Source organism: Pseudopipra pipra, chromosome 12, assembly GCF_036250125.1.
Source record: "Pseudopipra pipra isolate bDixPip1 chromosome 12, bDixPip1.hap1, whole genome shotgun sequence".
In the NCBI taxonomy this organism is placed as follows: domain Eukaryota; kingdom Metazoa; phylum Chordata; class Aves; order Passeriformes; family Pipridae; genus Pseudopipra; species Pseudopipra pipra.
Genome location: NC_087560.1, coordinates 19,423,503 through 19,443,049, shown reverse-complemented (window position 1 = coordinate 19,443,049; position 19,547 = coordinate 19,423,503). Strand labels below are relative to the sequence as shown.

The 19,547-nt window shown below is 46.7% G+C and overlaps 4 protein-coding genes and 5 non-coding genes across 10 annotated transcripts in view; 7 read left to right on the top strand and 2 right to left on the bottom strand.

The window, feature by feature from the left end:
* The window catches only part of ZWILCH (zwilch kinetochore protein), a 67,748-nt gene extending 60,678 nt beyond the window's left edge, over nt 1-7,070 (bottom strand). The window contains exons 1-13 of one of the 2 annotated variants that reach the window (XR_010433851.1): nt 6,944-7,053; nt 6,324-6,375; nt 5,564-5,659; nt 5,329-5,447; nt 4,464-4,657; nt 3,918-3,997; nt 3,474-3,629; nt 3,210-3,281; nt 2,798-2,891; nt 2,359-2,414; nt 1,586-1,688; nt 925-1,004; nt 566-722 (exon numbers count right to left, since the gene is read on the bottom strand). Coding sequence is in view for 1 of the 2 variants with exons in the window: in XM_064669261.1 (XP_064525331.1) it covers nt 566-722; nt 925-1,004; nt 1,586-1,688; nt 2,359-2,414; nt 2,798-2,891; nt 3,210-3,281; nt 3,474-3,629; nt 3,918-3,997; nt 4,464-4,657; nt 5,329-5,447; nt 5,564-5,659; nt 6,324-6,375; nt 6,944-6,996 (1,312 nt within the window). In the remaining variant the exon portion in view is untranslated. Of the gene's footprint in view, nt 1-565; nt 723-924; nt 1,005-1,585; nt 1,689-2,358; nt 2,415-2,797; nt 2,892-3,209; nt 3,282-3,473; nt 3,630-3,917; nt 3,998-4,463; nt 4,658-5,328; nt 5,448-5,563; nt 5,660-6,323; nt 6,376-6,943 lie in introns of both variants that reach the window. The other variant, XM_064669261.1, reaches the window with a different exon arrangement.
* A 48-nt stretch (nt 7,071-7,118) lies between these two features.
* Nucleotides 7,119-14,330, top strand: RPL4 (ribosomal protein L4). Its single transcript, XM_064669265.1, has 10 exons — nt 7,119-7,362; nt 9,172-9,343; nt 11,247-11,353; nt 11,654-11,792; nt 12,436-12,560; nt 12,783-12,912; nt 13,297-13,453; nt 13,589-13,672; nt 13,897-14,017; nt 14,095-14,330. The coding sequence occupies exons 1-10, from the start codon at nt 7,360-7,362 to the stop codon at nt 14,248-14,250; spliced, it is 1,194 nt and encodes a 397-aa protein (XP_064525335.1). The 5' UTR covers nt 7,119-7,359; the 3' UTR covers nt 14,251-14,330.
* On the top strand, nt 9,002-9,101 carry LOC135421153 (small nucleolar RNA SNORD16). Its single transcript, XR_010433877.1, has one exon. It is a non-coding gene; the product is annotated as a small nucleolar RNA SNORD16 (small nucleolar RNA).
* On the top strand, nt 11,102-11,171 carry LOC135421157 (small nucleolar RNA SNORD18). Its single transcript, XR_010433881.1, has one exon. It is a non-coding gene; the product is annotated as a small nucleolar RNA SNORD18 (small nucleolar RNA).
* Nucleotides 11,492-11,591, top strand: LOC135421159 (small nucleolar RNA SNORD16). Its single transcript, XR_010433883.1, has one exon. It is a non-coding gene; the product is annotated as a small nucleolar RNA SNORD16 (small nucleolar RNA).
* LOC135421156 (small nucleolar RNA SNORD18) lies at nt 12,158-12,228 on the top strand. Its single transcript, XR_010433880.1, has one exon. It is a non-coding gene; the product is annotated as a small nucleolar RNA SNORD18 (small nucleolar RNA).
* On the top strand, nt 12,951-13,021 carry LOC135421158 (small nucleolar RNA SNORD18). The gene has a single exon (XR_010433882.1). It is a non-coding gene; the product is annotated as a small nucleolar RNA SNORD18 (small nucleolar RNA).
* A 246-nt stretch (nt 14,331-14,576) lies between the features above and the next one.
* On the top strand, nt 14,577-17,463 carry SNAPC5 (small nuclear RNA activating complex polypeptide 5). The gene is made up of 3 exons (XM_064669269.1): nt 14,577-14,715; nt 15,522-15,611; nt 15,940-17,463. The coding sequence occupies exons 1-3, from the start codon at nt 14,626-14,628 to the stop codon at nt 16,054-16,056; spliced, it is 297 nt and encodes a 98-aa protein (XP_064525339.1). The 5' UTR covers nt 14,577-14,625; the 3' UTR covers nt 16,057-17,463.
* A 468-nt stretch (nt 17,464-17,931) lies between these two features.
* The window catches only part of MAP2K1 (mitogen-activated protein kinase kinase 1), a 32,333-nt gene continuing 30,717 nt past the window's right edge, over nt 17,932-19,547 (bottom strand). Inside the window, exon 11 of the mRNA XM_064669266.1 lies at nt 17,932-18,852. Coding sequence (XP_064525336.1) covers nt 18,739-18,852 — 114 coding nt within the window. The 3' untranslated portion in view covers nt 17,932-18,738. The remainder of the gene's footprint in view (nt 18,853-19,547) is intronic.

The following is a 19,547-nucleotide window of genomic DNA, read 5'->3' as shown; positions in this document are numbered from 1 at the left end:
ATGAAGAGGAGAAATTAAAAATAATTAAAATTTAACACATGGCATCGGATGAAATGTAAGCAAGATTCAAGTAATCAGACAGGGAACTCTACTGAAGAAAAGTGCAAAGTCACCAGGAATGGAATGTTATTTATGGACAGGATTGCTCTTCAAAACAAGAAAAAAAACCCTGCCAGGTGGCCAAGAGGCACGATTTTATTTACCAAAAAGGCTGCACAGTGAAGAAAGCCACCCCACACTTTCACACAACCACCCTCCTTGGGACACACAGCTTTACAAGCAGTGAAAACAGAAAAGCAAGTTAAACAAAGAATGAAAACAGGATGACAGAGCAAAGCAAGAATGAAGAAATGAAGGGGGTAACACCAAGGGTAAAATACAAAGCTCCAGTTTTTTAAATTTTGAAACCCTGTACAACTGAAAAGTTCAATTATTAAGGAGGCTGGAAACTGCACTTCAGCAGATGGGAAGAGAAGAGAGATGGAGGTTACCAAAAAGTTCATTATTCCTGCATGGAATAGCTTTTCTTTTGAATTCCTCATCAGGCAACAGGTCTCAGGCTCACCTATGAAAAAACTGACATAATCCTTCTTCAGCTTATCCAAGCCAATCTCAAAGAGCATCTGGATGGGAGTGATGCCACTGAGGGAAACCACCTCCATCTTCCCATGGTAGGACTGCTGGATCAACTTCCGCAGGAAGCTGCTGCTCCCCTGATGAATCTGGACATGGAAGAAGTTTCCTTGTGAGGTGAAACATCAGAAACATTGTTTGGAAGTACAACAATAGAAACAGAAACAAGCTGTGACACAGGGAAGTAGTTTAAAAACAATCTAACACAACCGAGGGCAGTGAAGTGACAGGAAATATGTTACTTGACACTGCTCAAAATGTCAAGATTTATTGTGAAACACAAATACACACCCAGGGCTGGATCTCACCACGTTCCAGGGATTTTATGACCCGTGTGAAACAGTCTATCAGCTCCTGGTAGGAACTGACACCTGGGAAAAAAAAAGACACAATCATTTCATTATCAGCCCAGGACTGTTAAGTCAGTAACAATAACCCAACACACAAGAATAAAATCCTTTAATTAAAGAATGAGAGCTGAAATGACAGACTGCACTGCTTTTTTGTATCTTTGTCACATGATGGCTTTAAAAAAGGTTACTACAAATTAAAAATGATCAGACAGCACTGAACTGTGTATGATTGAGAGCATGGCAGCAGCAGATTGTCATGCACGGATTTTGGCATCATTCTCTCTATTTACATTGAAAATTGTCCTTCTGATCTAAAATGAAAACTGTAGAAATTATTTTTCTGTTTCAGAGCAGATGGGCAATACCAATTGTTTACAGTCAAACAAAATAAAATCCAGGAGCTGCTGCTGGATGTTGTAAGAAAGCACATCACCTCACACCCCCAAAGTGAGCTGTTTGGAGACTGTTCACACCAATTCTCTGAAGAGCTGATCAGTCCTTGAAACTCAGAAACGTCCATCCTCTTCCCTGACAGAGCAATGTGGTCCAGCAGACACAGAGAAGGGAGGAAGGAAAGGAAAAGCTCCCAATACACTCACTTCTCATTTTGCACCATAATTGTTCAGCAAAATCCAGGTCTCCTCTCTCACTGAAGATGGATTTGATGTAACTGTCCACTGCAGCCGTGTCACATTGGATTTTCTGAAAGAGTTTGTTGGTCTTCAATAAAAAAGGGGATTGAGATTCAAAAACCTTACATATCTTAATTTCTCCAGGGATCAAAACTGGGTGCATCACTAACTTTCCCCCTTTTCCAGGGAAACTATCACTGCATAGTAATTTGGAAGCATATTTTTATTTAAAAGTGAGCCTGATTCTTTCCAGAATGATCACACTGAACAACTGCTGGCCTTGGATCAGGAAGCAAAGCCTCCTGTCAGAGACTTTAGATCCCAGCCAAGTGTTGTCTGTACACCCAGCAGTGCCCTGAGAGGCCAAAATCCATCCAAAATCTCAGAATACAGAACTTTTGTTTTCCTGATAAGAAATATTACTGGTTTAGTTGATGCAGAAATCAAAATATTTTTAGCTTATCAACAAAATGCTACTTCTCTCTTGAAAGAAAATAGACCTAAACCTTTCCTTGTAGATTGAAAGGTAAAAAATCTTAATATAACCAAACACATTTTGATGTGTTAAATTGCCCATTGCTTTAAAATAACATAAACTTCTAATAAATAGGACAGATATCCAGCTGATACCATTATATTGGCCCGAAATCATTAAATTAGGCAAGAAAAGCAAATTAATGATAGAATTGCCTGTTAGACCTTCTCCCATTATTTTTACATAGTTAGGAAATTGCATAAACCTGTGTTTCATCCTTGCTCCCAGACCCACAGTCTCCATCCAGCTTCTTCTTTAAATCTGGTAGAGGAAAAGAAACAAATTTTACCACCATGAAAAAGAAATATCATCAAACCACTCTCATTAATCCCCAGGCACATCATAAAAACACACAACTAATAGACAAAAAAGTGTTCATTTTAAAAATGGTTTCACTGGGTAAGGATATAGCCTGAAAAGATATATTTTTTTAAAATATGTTTTTATTATAATTACTTTTACACATGATATTAGGACAAAGTAAAATGACAGATCTTTACTAAGCTATTTAACTACTCTGTGCAGGAGGTTACAGCCCAAAAATTAACAACTCTAGTTCTAATGCTTTAGAAATTGTATGTGGCATTTGCTTTTATTTCTGTGCCATGTGAAATCCCTCTCCCCACGGAAAAAGCAGCCATTACCAGTCAGGAATTCCTGGACCAGTTCAACAGCTGATTCAGACTCCAGAGGCTCAGGCCACTCAGTCACACCCGTCTTCAAACCTTCAGCCAAAGCCTAAAGGCAGCGTGAGAATCAACACAACAAATCAGGTCTTGCTGGAGTCACATGAGTCACACTTCAAAATGCAGGTAACTTTGTGAGAATCATAAATCTCTGCACAGATAACCAGGAATTTAGAAACTTCCAGAATTTCTGGAGGAGTTGTCCTCTTTGTATTCCAAAACTAAAACTGAACTCGAAGTTTAACCTTTAAAATAAAAGCTTAGAGTTATCTTCGAAACAGGTGAGGAAGTTTTAAATAAAGTAAGTTATTAACACATAAAATCATCAGCCCATGTGAATGTGAAACTGGAATTTCTTCCTTGTGCTTACCAGGAGAAGCTGCAGCTCCCGATACACCTGGTACACAGGACTCCTGGGATCCCCTGACTCCAGGGCAATGTTCTGCAAGTTCCACAAGTTAAAGTCAGTTCCAAACTTCAGAAATCAATCCTAAAACTGTCCTTTGTGAAGGGCACATCAGCATAATTCACAATCTACATTATGAACAGGTTTTGTTGTTTTATTTTCTATCCCTTACACTGCTCATGATGTGCAAAGAGCTCGGGTTTGTTTGCTTTTCCCAGCTGGACTTACCAGAGTGGCAGCTGAAATCAGTGGGGGAGTCTCCAGAATCTTGTCAACAATATTCCAGGTAATATCAACATAGATATTGCCTCCAGATTCTACAATGGTGTCCTCCATTGCAGCAACTTGGATCAGTTCATACTGAGCAAATCCTTTTGTTGTCACCTGAGAATGAACAGATTTAAAAATAAAAACAACAAAACCGCCACAGCATTGATGGGTTTGTGTGCAGGCAAAATAATTGCAAAAGCATTTCACAAAAACACAAAAAAGGGTTAATATCAGACAAATGCATTACAAATGGTACCTCAGGACAGACTGCTCTACTACAGAATCATACTAAGGTGAGTTTTCTATATAGAATCTATAAAGTTTCTCCAAACCAGCATCACAGATCCCAAAATAAGAGTTTTTAAACCGAAACTGAAGCCATGACAGGGTGTAAAAACCTACCACAGATGAATGATGTCTTCTTTTATGTTCCATTTTGAGCTCTTCCAGGTTTGCAAAACAGGTTTTGTCAGCTGTAGGACCTAGGAAAGGAAAAACGTGAGAATCAAAAAACCCCATTTGACACAACTCAATGTGACACTTAAAATTCATTCTCAAATGCTCCACTTGGTCAAGAATGACTCCTGATATCCTTTAGAAAACAGGGATTCTCCTTGCATTTGTCCTGTTAGTAAGAACTGGGGTGAACACAGACATGTTTAGTGTGAGTCAGTGGTTGTGTAAGAAGCTGAATAGCAGCAGTTTAAATGTGCTGTTATTGCACAGATACAGCTGCATTAATTCTATTAAAAAGCTATTTTCCCCACACAGCACTGGTTAAAAACATCTCTTCTCTCTTTTTTTAACCTCCTTTTGTTTTTTAAAGCCAAGAATGTAAAGCATTCCCAAGCCAACATCACAGAAAGAGCAAACACAGCGTTGTCACATCAGAACTGCCACATTTTTGAGCCTTCCTCATTTAATTTGATGTGCAACAGCAAACCTTACCATCACATGACACCATGTAAATCGTGATCCCTGTGATCTTCTTTCCAGCTCTGAGAGGCTCAGCTCCAATCCAACAGGTGTGTTCAGGATCAGAACCATCACACCTGATCCAGAGGGGAGGAAGCACCAGGTCCCTTATTCCCAGGTGGGTCACGTTTGGATTTTGCACCATTGCATATAAGGAAACCAACTGCCTAGAAATGGGAGCAGGAGGAAAATTAGATGCCAGCAAATATCCTAAATTTGTCCCTTATTAAAACTTGACTCCTCTCTATCATGCTTTGTTAGCAGACTCAAATCATTTTACAAGAAGAACGCAGGATTGTAACCCTCTTTTCAGAGGTAGCACAATAAAGTCACAAAGGAAGAAGTCTAGGATATCATACTTCAAAATATAATCAACATATTAATTTTGACTGAAGAATCTAAAATCATATTGAATTTTACATCTCAAGCTCATTAAAATATATCAGTTAGGTAAACCCCATTTTGGTACCACGACTTGGTATTTTAACAACAGTAAAGACCCCAATTTTTAAGCTTTTTTTAACAGAAGCTTTAGCAAAAAAACAAGCACTGAAGTCTTAGTAAGCTTTTTTTGGTGTCCTGCACCCAGTGAATCCCACGAACCCAATGGCACAGCTCACAAGTGCTTTTCCAGTAACTTGATTTGAGCTGCTTTGTTAAAAACTTTTAACCAGGGGAGACAGTTTTTCAGGATGGAAAACAGTAAAATCTCCTCACAAACTAATGAGCAATTTTAATTGGGGGATTGAAAACAACAGAGGTTCTGAATACTAGGAAGAGGGACAAAAGCTGCAAAGGAAAACTACATCAATAGGGCAGGGAAACCTTTGAGACTTACTTTGCTCTTCCCACAGAAAGAGCTGCTGGTCCAGGACTCTCCTTTGGCAAAAGCTCAGAGGGAAAAAGAGCTTCATCTGGTTTTGATTCTTCCATGGAGTCACCTTCTTCATGGTGTGTCTTTAAGAGAAAAGTGTAGGTAGATCAAAAACTGCAAAGTGTGTGAAAATATTTGATGGGAATTCAAAAGCCTGGATTACATTTTAAAAAAATCAACAACTGGCACACAAACTTACTGCCTTCTGCAAAATATACATTGTGCTGCTCCCATTCCAAAATCTTTCGACAGGACTTTTGCAACTGCCACCAACCAAACAGATCTCCACATCAGTCTGGAAAATAATAATTAGAACTTCTTAATATACTACATAGAAATGCTGCCTTCCAGTAATTTTTTATACCAGAAATTGCAAAATTAACTAACTCCACAGCCTGTTTTCCAACCCTATTGCATCCATTCGAGAATCCCAGTCTATTTTACCTGAGGAGAACACTGCATGCCATGGGTGGAATCAAATCAACTGTGAAAATGCAACAACTTTCAGCCAATCATAGAAAATCTAAATTCCAACCAGCTGATTCTAGGAGAGACTAAAATTTGGTTCTACGAACAAAACTTCAGAGAATCTGAACTATGAGGGAACACTGAATTATCAACTGCTGTCACCAGATATCCTTGAGATGGAGAATACTCTTTTAAAGTAACGTGAAATATCAATCAGTTGCTTCTTTGACTGTCTCATGAGAGCTCTAAACACTGTTTGGAGACATTAAAAAAAAAACAACAAACAACTCTTTCTCAAGAATAAAGGAATATCAATTTTTACTTAAGCTTTCCCATGCAGAGAAGCATTGCTTGATTCTTTATATCTAATCTGGTTTTTTTATATTACTATATATTTAAATAACCACCTGATTTTATTTTTGAACTATTATCAAACTTACAAAAATCCCAAGATTTATACAACCATTAAAACAACCACTCTATGATTTTACCTCGTAGAGATATGGACGTTCAGGGACACTCTCCCTTCCCTCTTCACATATTCTGAAAGAAAACATTGACACACGTGACCTTTTCCCCTCACCATTCCTAACTAAACAGCAAGTTACCCACACACATTAAACACCACCACAACCGGCGCCTCCGCCGGGGTCACAGATCCCTCAGCGCGGAGACCCCCGGGAATGACCCCGATCCCCCCGGGAGCAGGAGCCCACACAACCCCGGGAACAACCCCTGGAATAGCCCCGATCCCCACGGGAACAGGAGCCCACACAACCCCGGGAACAGCCCCTGGAATAGCCCCGATCCCCACGGGAACAGGAGGCGGCACAGTCTGGGAATAGCTCCGGGAATACCGCCGGGAACAGCCCCGGTACCCACTTGAGGAGAAGCCCGTCCAGCCCCGGGAATGACCCCAGGTCCCACCGTCGCAGGAGCCCGGTCAGCTCGGGAATATCGCCGGGAAGAGCCCCGGCCCCCACCGTTGCAGGAGCCCGCCCAGCCCCGAGAATAGCCCCGAGAATAGCCCCGGGAATAGCCCCGGGAATAGCCCCGGGAATAGCCCCGGGAATAGCCCCGGGAATAGCCCCGGGAACAGTCCGCTGCTCACCGCCGCAGGAGCTCGCCCAGCACGTTCGCCGCCCTTCGCCGCCGCTCCGCCATCGCTGCCACAACCGAACGTCCCGCGCGCCGGAGCTACGGGAGCGCTGTGAGGGGAGGGGGAGGCACCACCCCGGATCCCTCCGCCGGAAACGAGTCCCCGGCATTGGGAAGGGACAGAGAAGGACAGAGGCGGCCCAAGGGCGCGGGCGGGCACCAGAAGACGCGGCGGGGCCGGAGAGAGCGGGGGCTGGACGGGAGCCCGGTTGAGGTTGGGGCTGGGTCGGGATTCGACCGGTCGGAGCGGCAGAAGCGGCGCGCACGGCGCGGAGGGACATTGGTCATAACTAAGGCGGAGTGAGGCGTCCTTCCTTTTCCGGGCGGGGCGCGGCGCAGACGGCCACGAGCAGCTCCGGCGCCGCCGCCATGGTGAGGGAGCGCCGGGACGGGGGAGCCGGGAACGGGGAGTGCAGGGGGGCCGGGGAGAGCCGGGCGGGCAGCGGGGCTGGGCTGGGGGAGCGGGGCCCGGCGGGCAGGGCTGCGCTGCGGGCAGCGCTCGGGCCGCGCTGGCGGCGTGGGGAGCGCGGCCGCCATTTTGGGCCTGTCAGCGGCCGCATGGGGACCGTGAGGGACCGGGACGGGCTGGGCCAGAGCTCGGCTTGGTGGCCCAAAGTCCCCCCTTCTTAGGGCAGAGCGCAGTTTGGGCCCATATCGCCGCCTGGCAGGGCCTTTTAGTTACCTCACGTATTAGTCTAAAGCAAAACAAGCCCCACGGGAGCGTTTGGGTCCACGTAGAGTGAAAAAGAACGGCTTCTCTAAACGCCCCATTTGTGGTTTCTTAACTTTCTTTTCTTTTTTTTTTTTTTTTTTTTTTAATTTATTTTATTGCAAAACAGGCTTTAGGAGGCTTTGGTCTGGAACCAGTTTGCAGATGAACAACTTTTCCTGCCAATAACAGTTCAGGTTGTGCTCTGGTTCCCTCACGTCAGGTTTGGTGCTTGTGTTGGGATCTCTGCACCCACAGCAGGGCCAGAGGCTGCTAGTGACCAGTGTCACAGGCACAGACAGCACCTCCATTGCCATGAGCTCATTAATTTTGAGGGTTTTAGTATTTTTAATGCTTCCAAAACGAATTTTGGATGAGAAAGGGAAGGAATATGCTTTGCCTGTGCTGTTGCTACAAGATTAATTAACAATCAATACAGTCTAATGCTAAAAGATTCTTTTTTAAAGGATGCTGTTCACACTGGTAGGCTATTTTGATACATCCTTTCAGCCTCTTTTTCAGGCAGCTGATGCAGAGGGCAGTTTAAATCTTCACCTTGCAAACTTTTAAACACCAGGAATTTTTCAGGGAGCCCAGACTTCACAAAAAACTCATTCTGACCGTTTGATGGTCTGCAGTCATTGTGAGTGTCTGAATTGTGTTGGAGAAGTTGGTTACAGCATTTGAGCTGTTAAACATAATATAAATAATGTTAATTAATTATCTAAATAAGTATTTATTTAAATAAACACAGGTGGGTTTTCCATGGGCTTCTTAACAGCAAGTGGGAAATAGTTTAGAAAGTGTTTATCAGAGAGCCCAGAGATTCAATCCTAGAGTAATTCTGCCCAAATTCCTTGTAAATCTATAAAATTTGAGACCTAAATAATGTTAATATTAATAAATAAATTATCTAAGCAAACACAGGTGGGTTTTCCATCAGCTTTTTGACAGCAGGTGGGTATTAGTTTAGAGAATTAAAGACAGTGTTTATTAAAGAGTGCAGAGATTCAGTCCTAGAGTAATTCTGCCTAAATTCCTTGGAAATCAATGAAATTTAAAACCTAAGTAATGCTAATATTAATAAAAAATTATCTAAATAACCACAGGTGGGTTTTCCATGGGCTTTTTAACAGCAGGTGGGCAGTAGTTTAGAAGGTGTTTATCAAAGAACGCAGAGGTTCAGTGCTGGAGTGATTCTGCCCAAATTCCTTGGAAATCTGTTAAATTTGAGACCTGGGCTGTAGTTTCTGGCTGTGGGCTGTGCTGTGGAGTTCCCCACTCCCCGTGGAGGGGGAATATTGCTGTGATGACGTAATTTGCGTCCTACCCAGTGCTCAGTGACAGTTGCCTGCTGTCGGTGCGCTGGCACTGCCGGGTGACGACTCCCGAGTTCTGAGCAATACCGAGGGCTTGGCAAGCCAGGAATCGAGGAATTCCCTGTCCCTGTGCTAAGAGTTCCTCCTCCCCAGGCTTGTGCTCGGCCGCTGATCTCGGTGTACTCGGAGAAGGGGGAGGCCTCGGGGAAGAACGTGTCCCTTCCCGCCGTGTTCAAGGCCCCGATCCGCCCCGACGTCGTCAACTTCGTGCACACCAACCTGCGCAAGAACAACCGGCAGCCCTACGCCGTCAGCGAGCTCGCAGGTACGCCTGGGCACCGCCAGGGCACCACCAGGGTGTGCCAGGGAGACCTCCAGCCCCAGGAGCTGCTAACTCACTGGCTTGGCCGGGGGTTTTACTTTAATCATAGAATCGACCGGGTTGGAAAAGACCTCCGAGATCATCGAGTCCAACCCTTGATCCAACCCGTGGGGGTTTGAACCACCACAAAAAATAAAAATCCAATCTCCAGGCTTCTCCCATCCCTTCCCACAATTCTACCTCAGCACCAAAGAGAACCTTTCAGGCAGACACACCTCTGTAGGGGGACAGGGAAGGGAAGATACATACATTTATTCTACACAAATTAAATACTGTACAAGCTAAAAGCAACTATATATATATATACACAATATTACACACGTCTATCATCCTTCTAAGCCTCTCCCTTAATTCAGTCCAGCAGGAGCCCTTAGGCTGATAGGTAAGCAGTCTTTCTCTCATGGGAGTGTTCAGGGAAAAGGATTTCCTCTAATTCACTCCCCCCCAACCTCCAGCTGTTTACTGAAGTAAATTCCCAGCCCATGGCACTGATGCCACATCCAGTCTCATCTTAAACACCTCCAGGGATGGTGACTCCACCCCCTCCCTGGGCAGCCCATTCCAGTACCTGATTACCCTCTCTCTAAAAAATTTCTTCCTAATATCCAACCTAAACTTCTCCTAGCACAGCTTAAGACCGTGCTTTGTAAATTTGGGTTCTTTAATACCTTGAGACGGCATCAAGAGAAGCAGCCACGGGCTTGTTCCCAAGGGATTTCTTTATTAATTTAGGGGAGCAAGTAAGAGGACTTGGCCAGAGTTCAAAAGGACACCCCACAAATGTTCTATGATACTGATTTAGCATATACTGTTAAACCACAACACTTGAGGCAAATTCCAACCACTTCCACAACACCTAAATCGAGATCCAATCCCTCCAGCTCCAAACCACCCTAAGCATCAAGAAAGGAGCAAAGAAAGACAAGCAGAGGGAGCAAGAAGAGAGGAGAAAGGGAGAGACAGATCACGTAGCTACCACCAAAGCCTTGTAGAGCAGCTCTCACCAGTCCAATGGCAGGACTGACATGAGGCAAACACATGCCCTTGGTTTTATCTGCTCTGGTTCTGACCCAGTGATAACTGATCTGGTGTCTAACAACTGGGAGTTGGAACTAGAGAAGCACTTTTAGTGGGATTCTGCATAGAAAGCACCATGGCTGTTCTGATTATTAACATTATTATTCTGATTTTAAATTGTGTGATGATAAAGCCCAAGGAGGAGCAGAGGGGCAGGTCTTTCTCAGGCCTGGTGTTCAAAGCACCATTAAGATTTTCTTTGTTAAATCTGGTGTTCTTAACTTTGGAATAAATTTTCCTGAAATCCTTCCGCTGCCTGGCATTTCGGGGGTACCTGCTTGATACCTTACTTCACAAGAATCCCTGCTCCATATTAACCACCTGAGACTTACCTGAGGCTTCTGCCAGCAAAAATCCCCTGCGAGTGGGCATTTGTTAAGAGTTGTTTCAGCAGCTTGTAGGTGCAGGTGATTTCTGCTTCCCAGGAAAGCTGCGCTGGGAATGTGCATTTTTAACCTTTATTTCTGAGGTTTCCCATAAACATTTTAACCCACCAGGAGCAGCAGTGCCAAGTTAAAGCTCCAAATGGAGGATCAAGCTTAAAAATGAGTGTGTTAACACATTAGGTCAGCAGCAGGTATATTAATATGCTGAGAATAAGCTTATCTGGTCAAGGTTGTTCTGCTGAAATGATGAGATTCCACTTCATTGGTCCGTGTTTCTGAAACACATGATGTGTGGAAGTTCTGATTGGTGCCTGGAGCTGTGCAGCTCCCTGACTTTGGGAGGGTCCCTGTTGTCACTCTGAATGCCCCTGTCTCTGTTGCAGGTCACCAGACCAGTGCTGAGTCCTGGGGGACTGGCAGGGCCGTCGCTCGGATCCCTCGCGTTCGAGGGGGTGGCACTCACCGCTCCGGCCAGGGGGCCTTTGGGAATGTATCCTTCCATGGCTCTGCTTCCAGCAGGGGCACTGAGCTCAGCCAGCTGAAAAGTTATTCCTGAGTATCTAAAAGTGAACTGGAGTCCTCCAGTAGTTCCCTCTGTGTCTTTGGAACCATGTGACGTGTCCTGTCTTGCCATGATGTCGTAATTTGCGTCTTACTCTGTGCTCAGGGACAGTTGCCTGCTGTCAGTGACCTGGCACGGGTGGCTGACGACCCACTAACGCTGAGCAAGCACTAAAGAGTCACTTTGGGAAGAGAATATTCCAAAGGGTTGTTCTTAACTCCACCTCAGATGTGCCGAGGCGGCCGCATGTTCGCTCCCACCAAGACCTGGCGGCGCTGGCACCGCCGAGTGAACATCACGCAGAAGCGGTATGCCATCTGCTCTGCCCTGGCTGCATCTGCCCTGCCGGCTCTGGTCATGTCCAAAGGTGGGAGTTCTGTCTCTGGGAATGTTTGCTTGAGCCAGTGTTGGGTGCTGTGTGATGACTCCAAAGGAATTTTGCACCACACGGCGATGCCGTTGGCTTTCTGTGCGTGGAAGCAAAGGTTTGCTTAATACTCAGGTACAGCAAGTCCTGTCTGAGACAGACCTTGAGACTCCACTGGGACTTCACTGCTGTGGTTACTGTGCCTGAATATTACTTCATTCATTTCACTGAACAGCAGTGCCAAGTTGCACCTCCACGTGGAGCATCAAGCTTAAAAATGAGTATGTTAAACATCTTAGGTCAGAATCAAGTACATTAGTGTACAAGGAATAAATTTCTCTTAATAATAATCGAGATCTGTTTTGCTGAAATGATGAGATTCCACTTCATTGGTCCGTGTTTCTGAAACACATGATTGTGTGGAAGTTCTGATTGGTGCCTGGAGTTGAGCATCTCTGACTTTGGGGGGATCACAGTGTTGTCACTCTCTGAATGAAACTCTTTCTGTTCCAGCCCACCAGACCAGTGCTGAATGAAAAATTTAATTTCCAGTTTATCATGTTGTATCACTGGTGAATACAGAAGGCAGTAGCTTTGACACATGGGTCCAGCCAAGATCAGTTGTAACATAATCTCTTGTTAGGTCACCGCATCGAGGAGATTCCAGAACTTCCTCTCGTTGTTGAGGACAAAGTGGAGGGTTACAAGAAAACCAAGGAAGCTGTTCTGCTCCTTAAGAAGCTTAAAGCTTGGAATGACATCAAAAAGGTGAGTTGGTAAGGTGTGTTTCCAAGAGCAGGGGATTCAGCCCTACAGAGGGAATTCCAAATAGTGGTGTGTTTGGAGCCCAAAGAGTGATGAACTCCTCACTGGTCCGTGTTGCAGATCCGCAGTGATGATGGTGACGTTCTGACTGAAGCGGTTTGGGGGGTGGGGGTGCCTGGTGGGATTTGGGCTGTTGGGATGCTCACAGATTTCCCCCTTTCCCAGGTTTATGCCTCCCAGCGCATGAGAGCCGGGAAGGGCAAGATGAGGAACCGCCGGCGCATCCAGCGCAGGGGGCCCTGCATCATCTACAACGAGGACAACGGCATCATCAGGGCCTTCCGGAACATCCCAGGTAACTGGGACACAGCTGCTCTTCTGGCAGGAGACCGCCTGGAATGATGAGATTCCACTTCATTGGTCCGTGTTTCTGACCCACGTGATTGTGTGGAAGTTCTGACCCGCTGCAGTGGCCGATAACGCTCTTTGTAACAACCTGTTCTGGTGATGTTGAGGGTGTTTGTGACAAATGTCACAGCTGTTCCCAACCCTAAACTGGGTTTGGGGCAGTTGAAAATAAGTTTGTATCTGGAAAAAGAGTGATTCCTGTTAACTGAATAATAGATTTTCACACGTAGGTGTGTGTGGCTCTGTAATGTCAAAGCCAAAAAGCCACAACGTTTGTGCCTCCTTGATTTAATTGCAAATTAAAGGGATTTCTCTGCGTGGTTCTGAACAGGAATTACTCTCCTGAACGTGAACAAGCTGAACCTGCTGCGACTCGCTCCGGGGGGCCACGTGGGGCGGTTCTGCATCTGGACGGAGAGCGCGTTCCGCAAGCTCGACGACCTGTACGGCACCTGGCGCAAGGCGGCCACGCTCAAGAGCGACTACAAGTGAGTGCAGCCCCTCACCCAGGCTGGGAGAGCAGCCCAGGGGTGTGGGGGGAAAAGGGACACTGGGACTGCTTCCTGAGTGCCTGTTCTCAGTGATTTTATCATCCACTCACACTGGGAATGTTTGTTTCCCAGCCTGCCGATGCACAAGATGACCAATACAGATATCGGAAGAATCATGAGAAGCCAAGAAATCCAGAAGGCACTGCGTGCTCCAAAGTAAGTGGTTTTGTGTAATGAATGTCACGTGTGGTTTCTCTAGTCATTGCTAAACGTGAGGTCTTGTTATGGCATCAGAAATCTCTGTGCTGGGCTGTCACAGGGCTGGGATTTCTTAATTTCTGGGTCTAAACCTCAGGAATTTAAGCTGCCCAAATTTCAGGGAGAATTTATCAGAGCTGCCATTGCAAAATGAGGTGACACTACGTGTCTGTGCTTTTCAGGAAGAAGATTCACCGCAGGGTCCTGAAGAAGAACCCGCTGAAGAACCTGAGGATTATGATCAAGTTGAACCCCTACGCCAAGACCATGCGCCGCAACACCATCCTGCGGCACGCCCAGAACGTGAGTGGGGCAGTGGGACTGGCACACTTGGGTTGGTGCTTTGGGTGTCACACTCATCATCTCCCTGTCCTTTTCAGCACAAACTCAAGGAGGAGAAGAAAGCCAAGGCCAAGGCCAAGCTGGCAGCCAAGGCCCCGCCTGCGCCCAAGGCAGAGCCCGCAGCCAAGGCAGAGCCTGCAGCCAAGAGGCCGAAGGCGGCCAAGCCCGCGGGCAAGGCCAAGGCTGAAGCGTGAGCACGGCGGGGCTGCCCTGGGGCCCTGCAGGGGCTTTGCCCGGGGCTGGCAACTAATAAATGCAGTTGGAACAGAGAAAATGGTGTCGGTTGTGGGTGTCTGAGCAAGAGCTGAAAAGGAAACTCTTCAAGGAAGAGTGAAAAAGGAGAGGGCCAGTCGGGCTGAGCCCGATCCGGGTTCAACCCGGGCGGTGCCGTGACCAGCAGCGGCCGCGCGGTGGCAGCACCGCCCGTAGGGATGTGATTGGCGCCGTGACGTAGCGTTCGTGACGTCACTCGGGGGCAGTGACGTCAGGGGGCCGGGCTGCGGTGCCTCCTCCCCGGCGCCGGGGGCGCTGTGCGGGCCCGGGCGGGGCGGGGCCGGCGCGGGCCGACGATGCTGAGCCGGCTGCAGGAGCTGCGCAGGGAGGAGGAGACGCTGCTGCGGGTGAAGGCGGCGCTGCACGACCAGCTCCGCAGGCTGCGGGTGCGCGGGGACGGGAATGGGCGCCGGGAGCGGGATGGGGATGGGAGCGCCGGGAGCGGCGGGGCCGGGCCCGCCCCGCGGTGCGGACCCGCTCTCCCCGCTCCGGGCGGGGAAGGAGAGGCGGGATTGTCCCTGCGCGGGTCAGTCCGCGTGAAAGGACACCCGTAAATCCCCTCGGCGCGTCAGGTGAGAGTGGGATCCATCTGCTGCTGCTCCGAGAGGATACACCCACATTCACCTCTGACATGTGGGGTACACGTGTGGTACGTAGGGTGCAGCTCTGAGGGGCACGGAATTGTGAGTATGCGGGATACAAGAGGTACATGGAATTGTGGGTGTATGCAGGATACAAGAGGTACATGGAATTGTGAGTATGCGGGATACAAGAGGTACATGGAATTGTGGGTGTATGCAGGATACAAGAGGTACGTGGAATTGTGGGTGTATGTAGGATACAAGAGGTACATGGAATTGTGGGTGTATGTAGGGTACCAGAGGTAAGTGGAATTGTGGGTGTATGATCTGCCTTCTTGGCTGTTGCACAGAGAAGGGATAGTGAGTCTGAGGTGTAGCTGAACTAAAGACTAACTGGGTTTTGAGAATCCTGGGTAGGGTAATGAAGGAGCTTAGAACAGCAGTGCAGAAGGAAACAAAGCTTTTCCAAGACTGGCAGGTAAAAAACCCCAAGAGCCTGAGCCAAAAATGTTGTGGAGTGTGAAATCCCTCGGGGTGGGTGCTGGGTTTGCGTGCTCAGTGTTTTACAGAGCCCAGGCAGTGCTCAGGGTTGTGCTGCTCCCTGTTCCCAGGTGGAGGAGCTGGCGCTGCAGTCCATGATCAGGTCCAGCGAGGAGAACGTCCCTGTCCCCTCCTCAGCCCTGGCAGGGGACACTCAGCAGGTGAGGGGGGTCGTGCCCGGCTGTCCCGGGGTGGGGGCTCAGCACGAGCAGAGCTGTGGCCGGGGGGGTTTCACGTTCCTTGTGTCGCCCCTGTCTGTCCCTGCCAAGCTCAGCTGTAAAAGGCCTGGGCTGGGGCTGCTTTGTGGGTTTTGCCCTTTCCCATCCCCGTTTCCAGGGGGTTGGGAAGCACCACTTTGGTGCAGGTTCAGTTCACTGTTTATTAAATATTATGTCTAATGCTCTGAACTGTGACACTGGGACTGCACAGCTTTAATGCTGATTTGAGAAGTGACTCGGGGTCTGATAATCAGCTCTTTTCTTGTGCCAGACTCTTGGGCAGATGGACAACGAGGCTGCCATCAATCAAACCCAGCTACACCTCAGCCTTCAGGACCATCAGGAGGAGGAGGAGGAGGAGGAAGAAGAGGAGGAATCCGATTCTTGAGAGGGGAAAAAAAATCAGAGATGGTTTTTGATACAGACTCAGGAATTTCTTCTGCATTCATTTAAAATTCACCAACTGATTCCCATGTTGTGCTGTGTGTGGATCTGAACTATGTGAGACATGAGACAGAGTCCAGGGCAGTGACACTGAGCACACAAATGTCACAAGCTGGGCACATCTTGACTCAGATGTTAAAAGAATGAAAATCTGCTGCACAAATATGTAGCACAATCCATTCCACACTGAACACCTAATGTAGCTTTTACAACATCCTTGGATGTGGAAGGGAGAGGTAATTAATCAGCCAGACTAATTTAACATGGACACTAAAAGCAATAACTCACCTGCTCTCACTTCCTGATGCTGACAAACAAAATCAGGTGCTCAACCAATGATTATGTTACAACCTCACTTTGCCTAAACTGGGAATTTTAGATACATGGTGAGAAAAGATGTGTCCAGGGTTGTCTCCAGCTTTCAGCTGCCGTGTTTTCAGCTCCATGGAAAACTGGAGTTACTCCCAGTGCACTGGGAGTGCAGGTCCAGCACCATCAACCCAGCTGTGAGCACAGCACTGAGGTCCTTCTGTCCCCACTGGTGCTCTTCAGTACTGTCAGTCTGTCCAGTGAAGTTCTTTCTACTTCCTGCTCTTCAGAGTAGCAGCCAAGGAGCCTTTTACTTGTCCACAAATTGTACAGTAGAAATTGGTGCTTGTATTAAGGAAGTAATACTCTTAAATTGCTGTTATTTACTTTTTCTCTCACGGTAACCTCATAAATCAGTGCAGTTCCACCTGCTTTCCTGTGATCTTCAAGGAGGAGTTTAAGAGCTTAGTTATAAATGGAAAGTGATTTCTGTACTTGGAGAAGGGTCTGGAATCCTGGGTGTGGGCAGGACACACCATTCAGCCTCCAGTGAGTTCCTGCCCCTGGTTAATGAGAGACTGTTGATTTGGCTTTTATTTGGTTTGTACCAATAGAGACTGAATGTTGGGATGTAAATGTAGCTTCATCCTGCACTAGACTAATTAGATTTTGAGGATCCTGGATGTCTTAAGGAGTGCAGAAGATTCAGTAAAGCTTTCCCAAGACTGACAGGTAAAAACCCCCAAAAGTCTGAGCTGAAAATGTCATGGAGTGTCAAATAGTTCCCTGCAGGTCTGTGTGAGAAGAGCTGGTTTGGGAGGAGCTCAGTGGCCAGCCTGGCCTTTCTTGGCACATTTCTGCTCCAAAGGGTGATTTGGACTGTTGAAAAGTGTTATTTGTGCCCAGCATGGTGCAGAGTGGTTTCCATGGATATAATTCCTGATGCCTTTTGTGAATGAGCCCCTTGCTTGCTTTTGGGTTTAAACAGACCAGTTTTGTTGCATGTTGCAATAAAGTTCTTTCCCTGCTGTCCTTCCATACACCTGTGCCTGCAGTGTCCAAATTATTGCTGTCTGGGGGGGGGGGCAACATGTGAAGTGGGAGTTAAATCCCTAAAAATGTGCTGTTCCCACACTGCACATTTCTTTTACCGAGCAGCCAAAGGGTCCCAGTGGAGCTCTGTGTGCAATCCATGTGTAAAGCTCAGGGAAGGGTTTAATTTACACCCTGCCCAGCTGTCACTGCTCCAACAGTCCCATTCCAGCCAGGACACGCTGGAGAAACCTTGGATGTGTCAATGAGTCATTTCCTGCTCTGCTGGGCTGAGGGATGTTCTATCCCTTTGATATTCAATCCTGCTGGCCATGTGGAAGTTCATGTCCAGGCTGATGGGGATTCCTTTTGGGAAAGAATTTCAGGCATTTCCTGATCAGAAGATCACTATGAAGTGCAGTGAGCAGATTAAAGCCTTGGTTAAGTTTTTTGAGTCTTAAAAGAAAGCTTCAAGAAGTTACTTGATAATATATTTATTAAGAGAACCCATTGCTAAACATCTTGAGAGAATAAAACAATAGAGGATCTTCATACATTTTAGACACTAAACACAGTTGTCATGAATCTTTAGGTTAAAAGAAAGCAAAGTGCTTGGATCATTGTCTTGATTCCATAGGACATTTCCAAGAACTAACTTTTAAAAATCAATTAGAAAGACAAACATCACTAAACCCAAGGATGATGATATGTTCGAAAAATAAATATAGAAATATGAACAAGTCTACAATTAGAATATTGCCCTGTACATTCCAAGAAATGCAGAGCTCTTGCCTTCTTCACCTGGAAAGAGAGAGATCTCTGAACAAACAGCACAATTGGAACCCTTAGGCTTAACTTTCAGGTACAGCTGGGCAGCAGCAAAGCTCGACAGACAGTTTGGGAGCATCCCTATCCCGTTCTGCAGGGGGAGATCAGGGAAAGCATGATTGAAGTACCAACGATTTACAAAGAGTCTTGAGAAAGTTCAAACCAGCTGGGGGGGCAAACCCCCTCCCCCAGTGATATTTTCATTAAGAAAGAATATCCATAATCACCTAAAATCAGCAAGCACTGAACTCACACAGCTCACGTTTTGGGCGGTGAACGGACGGGACCCGAAACGATACCAATTAGTTTATGACAAAGTTGAAAACCATTTGGCACATGCTATCAAGACATTCTTCCTTAAGAGGTGAAATACATGTTTGAACAGGTACAAGCTGAGGGAATGGGACTGGAATAGCATCTTTGTCCCCAGGGACAGCCCGGGAGCTGCTGCCCCAGCTCAGACTCCGGCGGCGTGTGTGGGGGTGCTGGGCTGGTTAAGGCCGATGGTGGAGCAAAGCCACCCCGCAAAATCCACCTCCTCTGCTTCAGACCTCTTAATGAAAGCGTGGATCTGAGCACAGGAGAACAGCAGGTTAGTCAGGCACTCAGTCTGCTCAATAACAACCCCACCAAACACAAGAAACCCAATAAATCCACTCGCGGCAGTCAAGCTGCGGAATAAAAACTTGGCGGAGCACGTGGAGCGACAGGAGAGCTTTTCTGTAGGATACAGCAACAACCAGCACATGAGATGTACACATGGCAAACCATTCCAGAGGAATATCAGCCTCTAAGCAGCCCCCTGTAATCCTTTTCTGTAGGATACAGAAACAACAGGCACATGAAACGTGCACATGGCAAACTATCGCCGAGGAGTCCTGCCCACACAGAGCCTGCTGCAGAGCACTTACACCACTCTATATGATAAGGATGTGACTCAGCCACTCGAGATAATACCCTGGAAAATGTCTGCCTGTGCTCTGGGAGGCTTTTTGGAACAGAGGCTGTTTGCATTTTGCACCACAGGGCAGGGAGAAGTTGATTTCCTGCAGTACAGCTCAAGTCCTGGCACTGCACTTAAAACCATGACAAGATTCACTGAGACTCGTGTGGTCACTTCATGTGAAAAAATGCAGGGTTTGTTTGTGCCTGGTGCTACAGATTTTGCAACACAAAGCTGGCAAAAAGAGAGAGAGAAGTTTTGTGTTTCATAACAGAAGATAAAAACATATTTAACTATTAATGGACCCATATACTATGAGGAAT

Coding starts and splice junctions, on each gene's coding strand:
- SNAPC5 (XM_064669269.1), top strand. CDS start 14,626: ATGCTGAGCCGGCTGCAGGAGCTGCGCAGGGAGGAGGAGACGCTGCTG. Junction 14,716..15,521: donor ACCAGCTCCGCAGGCTGCGG/GTGCGCGGGGAC, acceptor CCCTGTTCCCAG/GTGGAGGAGCTGGCGCTGCA. Junction 15,612..15,939: donor TGGCAGGGGACACTCAGCAG/GTGAGGGGGGTC, acceptor TTCTTGTGCCAG/ACTCTTGGGCAGATGGACAA.
- RPL4 (XM_064669265.1), top strand. Junction 9,344..11,246: donor CGCCGTCAGCGAGCTCGCAG/GTACGCCTGGGC, acceptor TCTCTGTTGCAG/GTCACCAGACCAGTGCTGAG. Junction 11,793..12,435: donor GGCTCTGGTCATGTCCAAAG/GTGGGAGTTCTG, acceptor ATCTCTTGTTAG/GTCACCGCATCGAGGAGATT.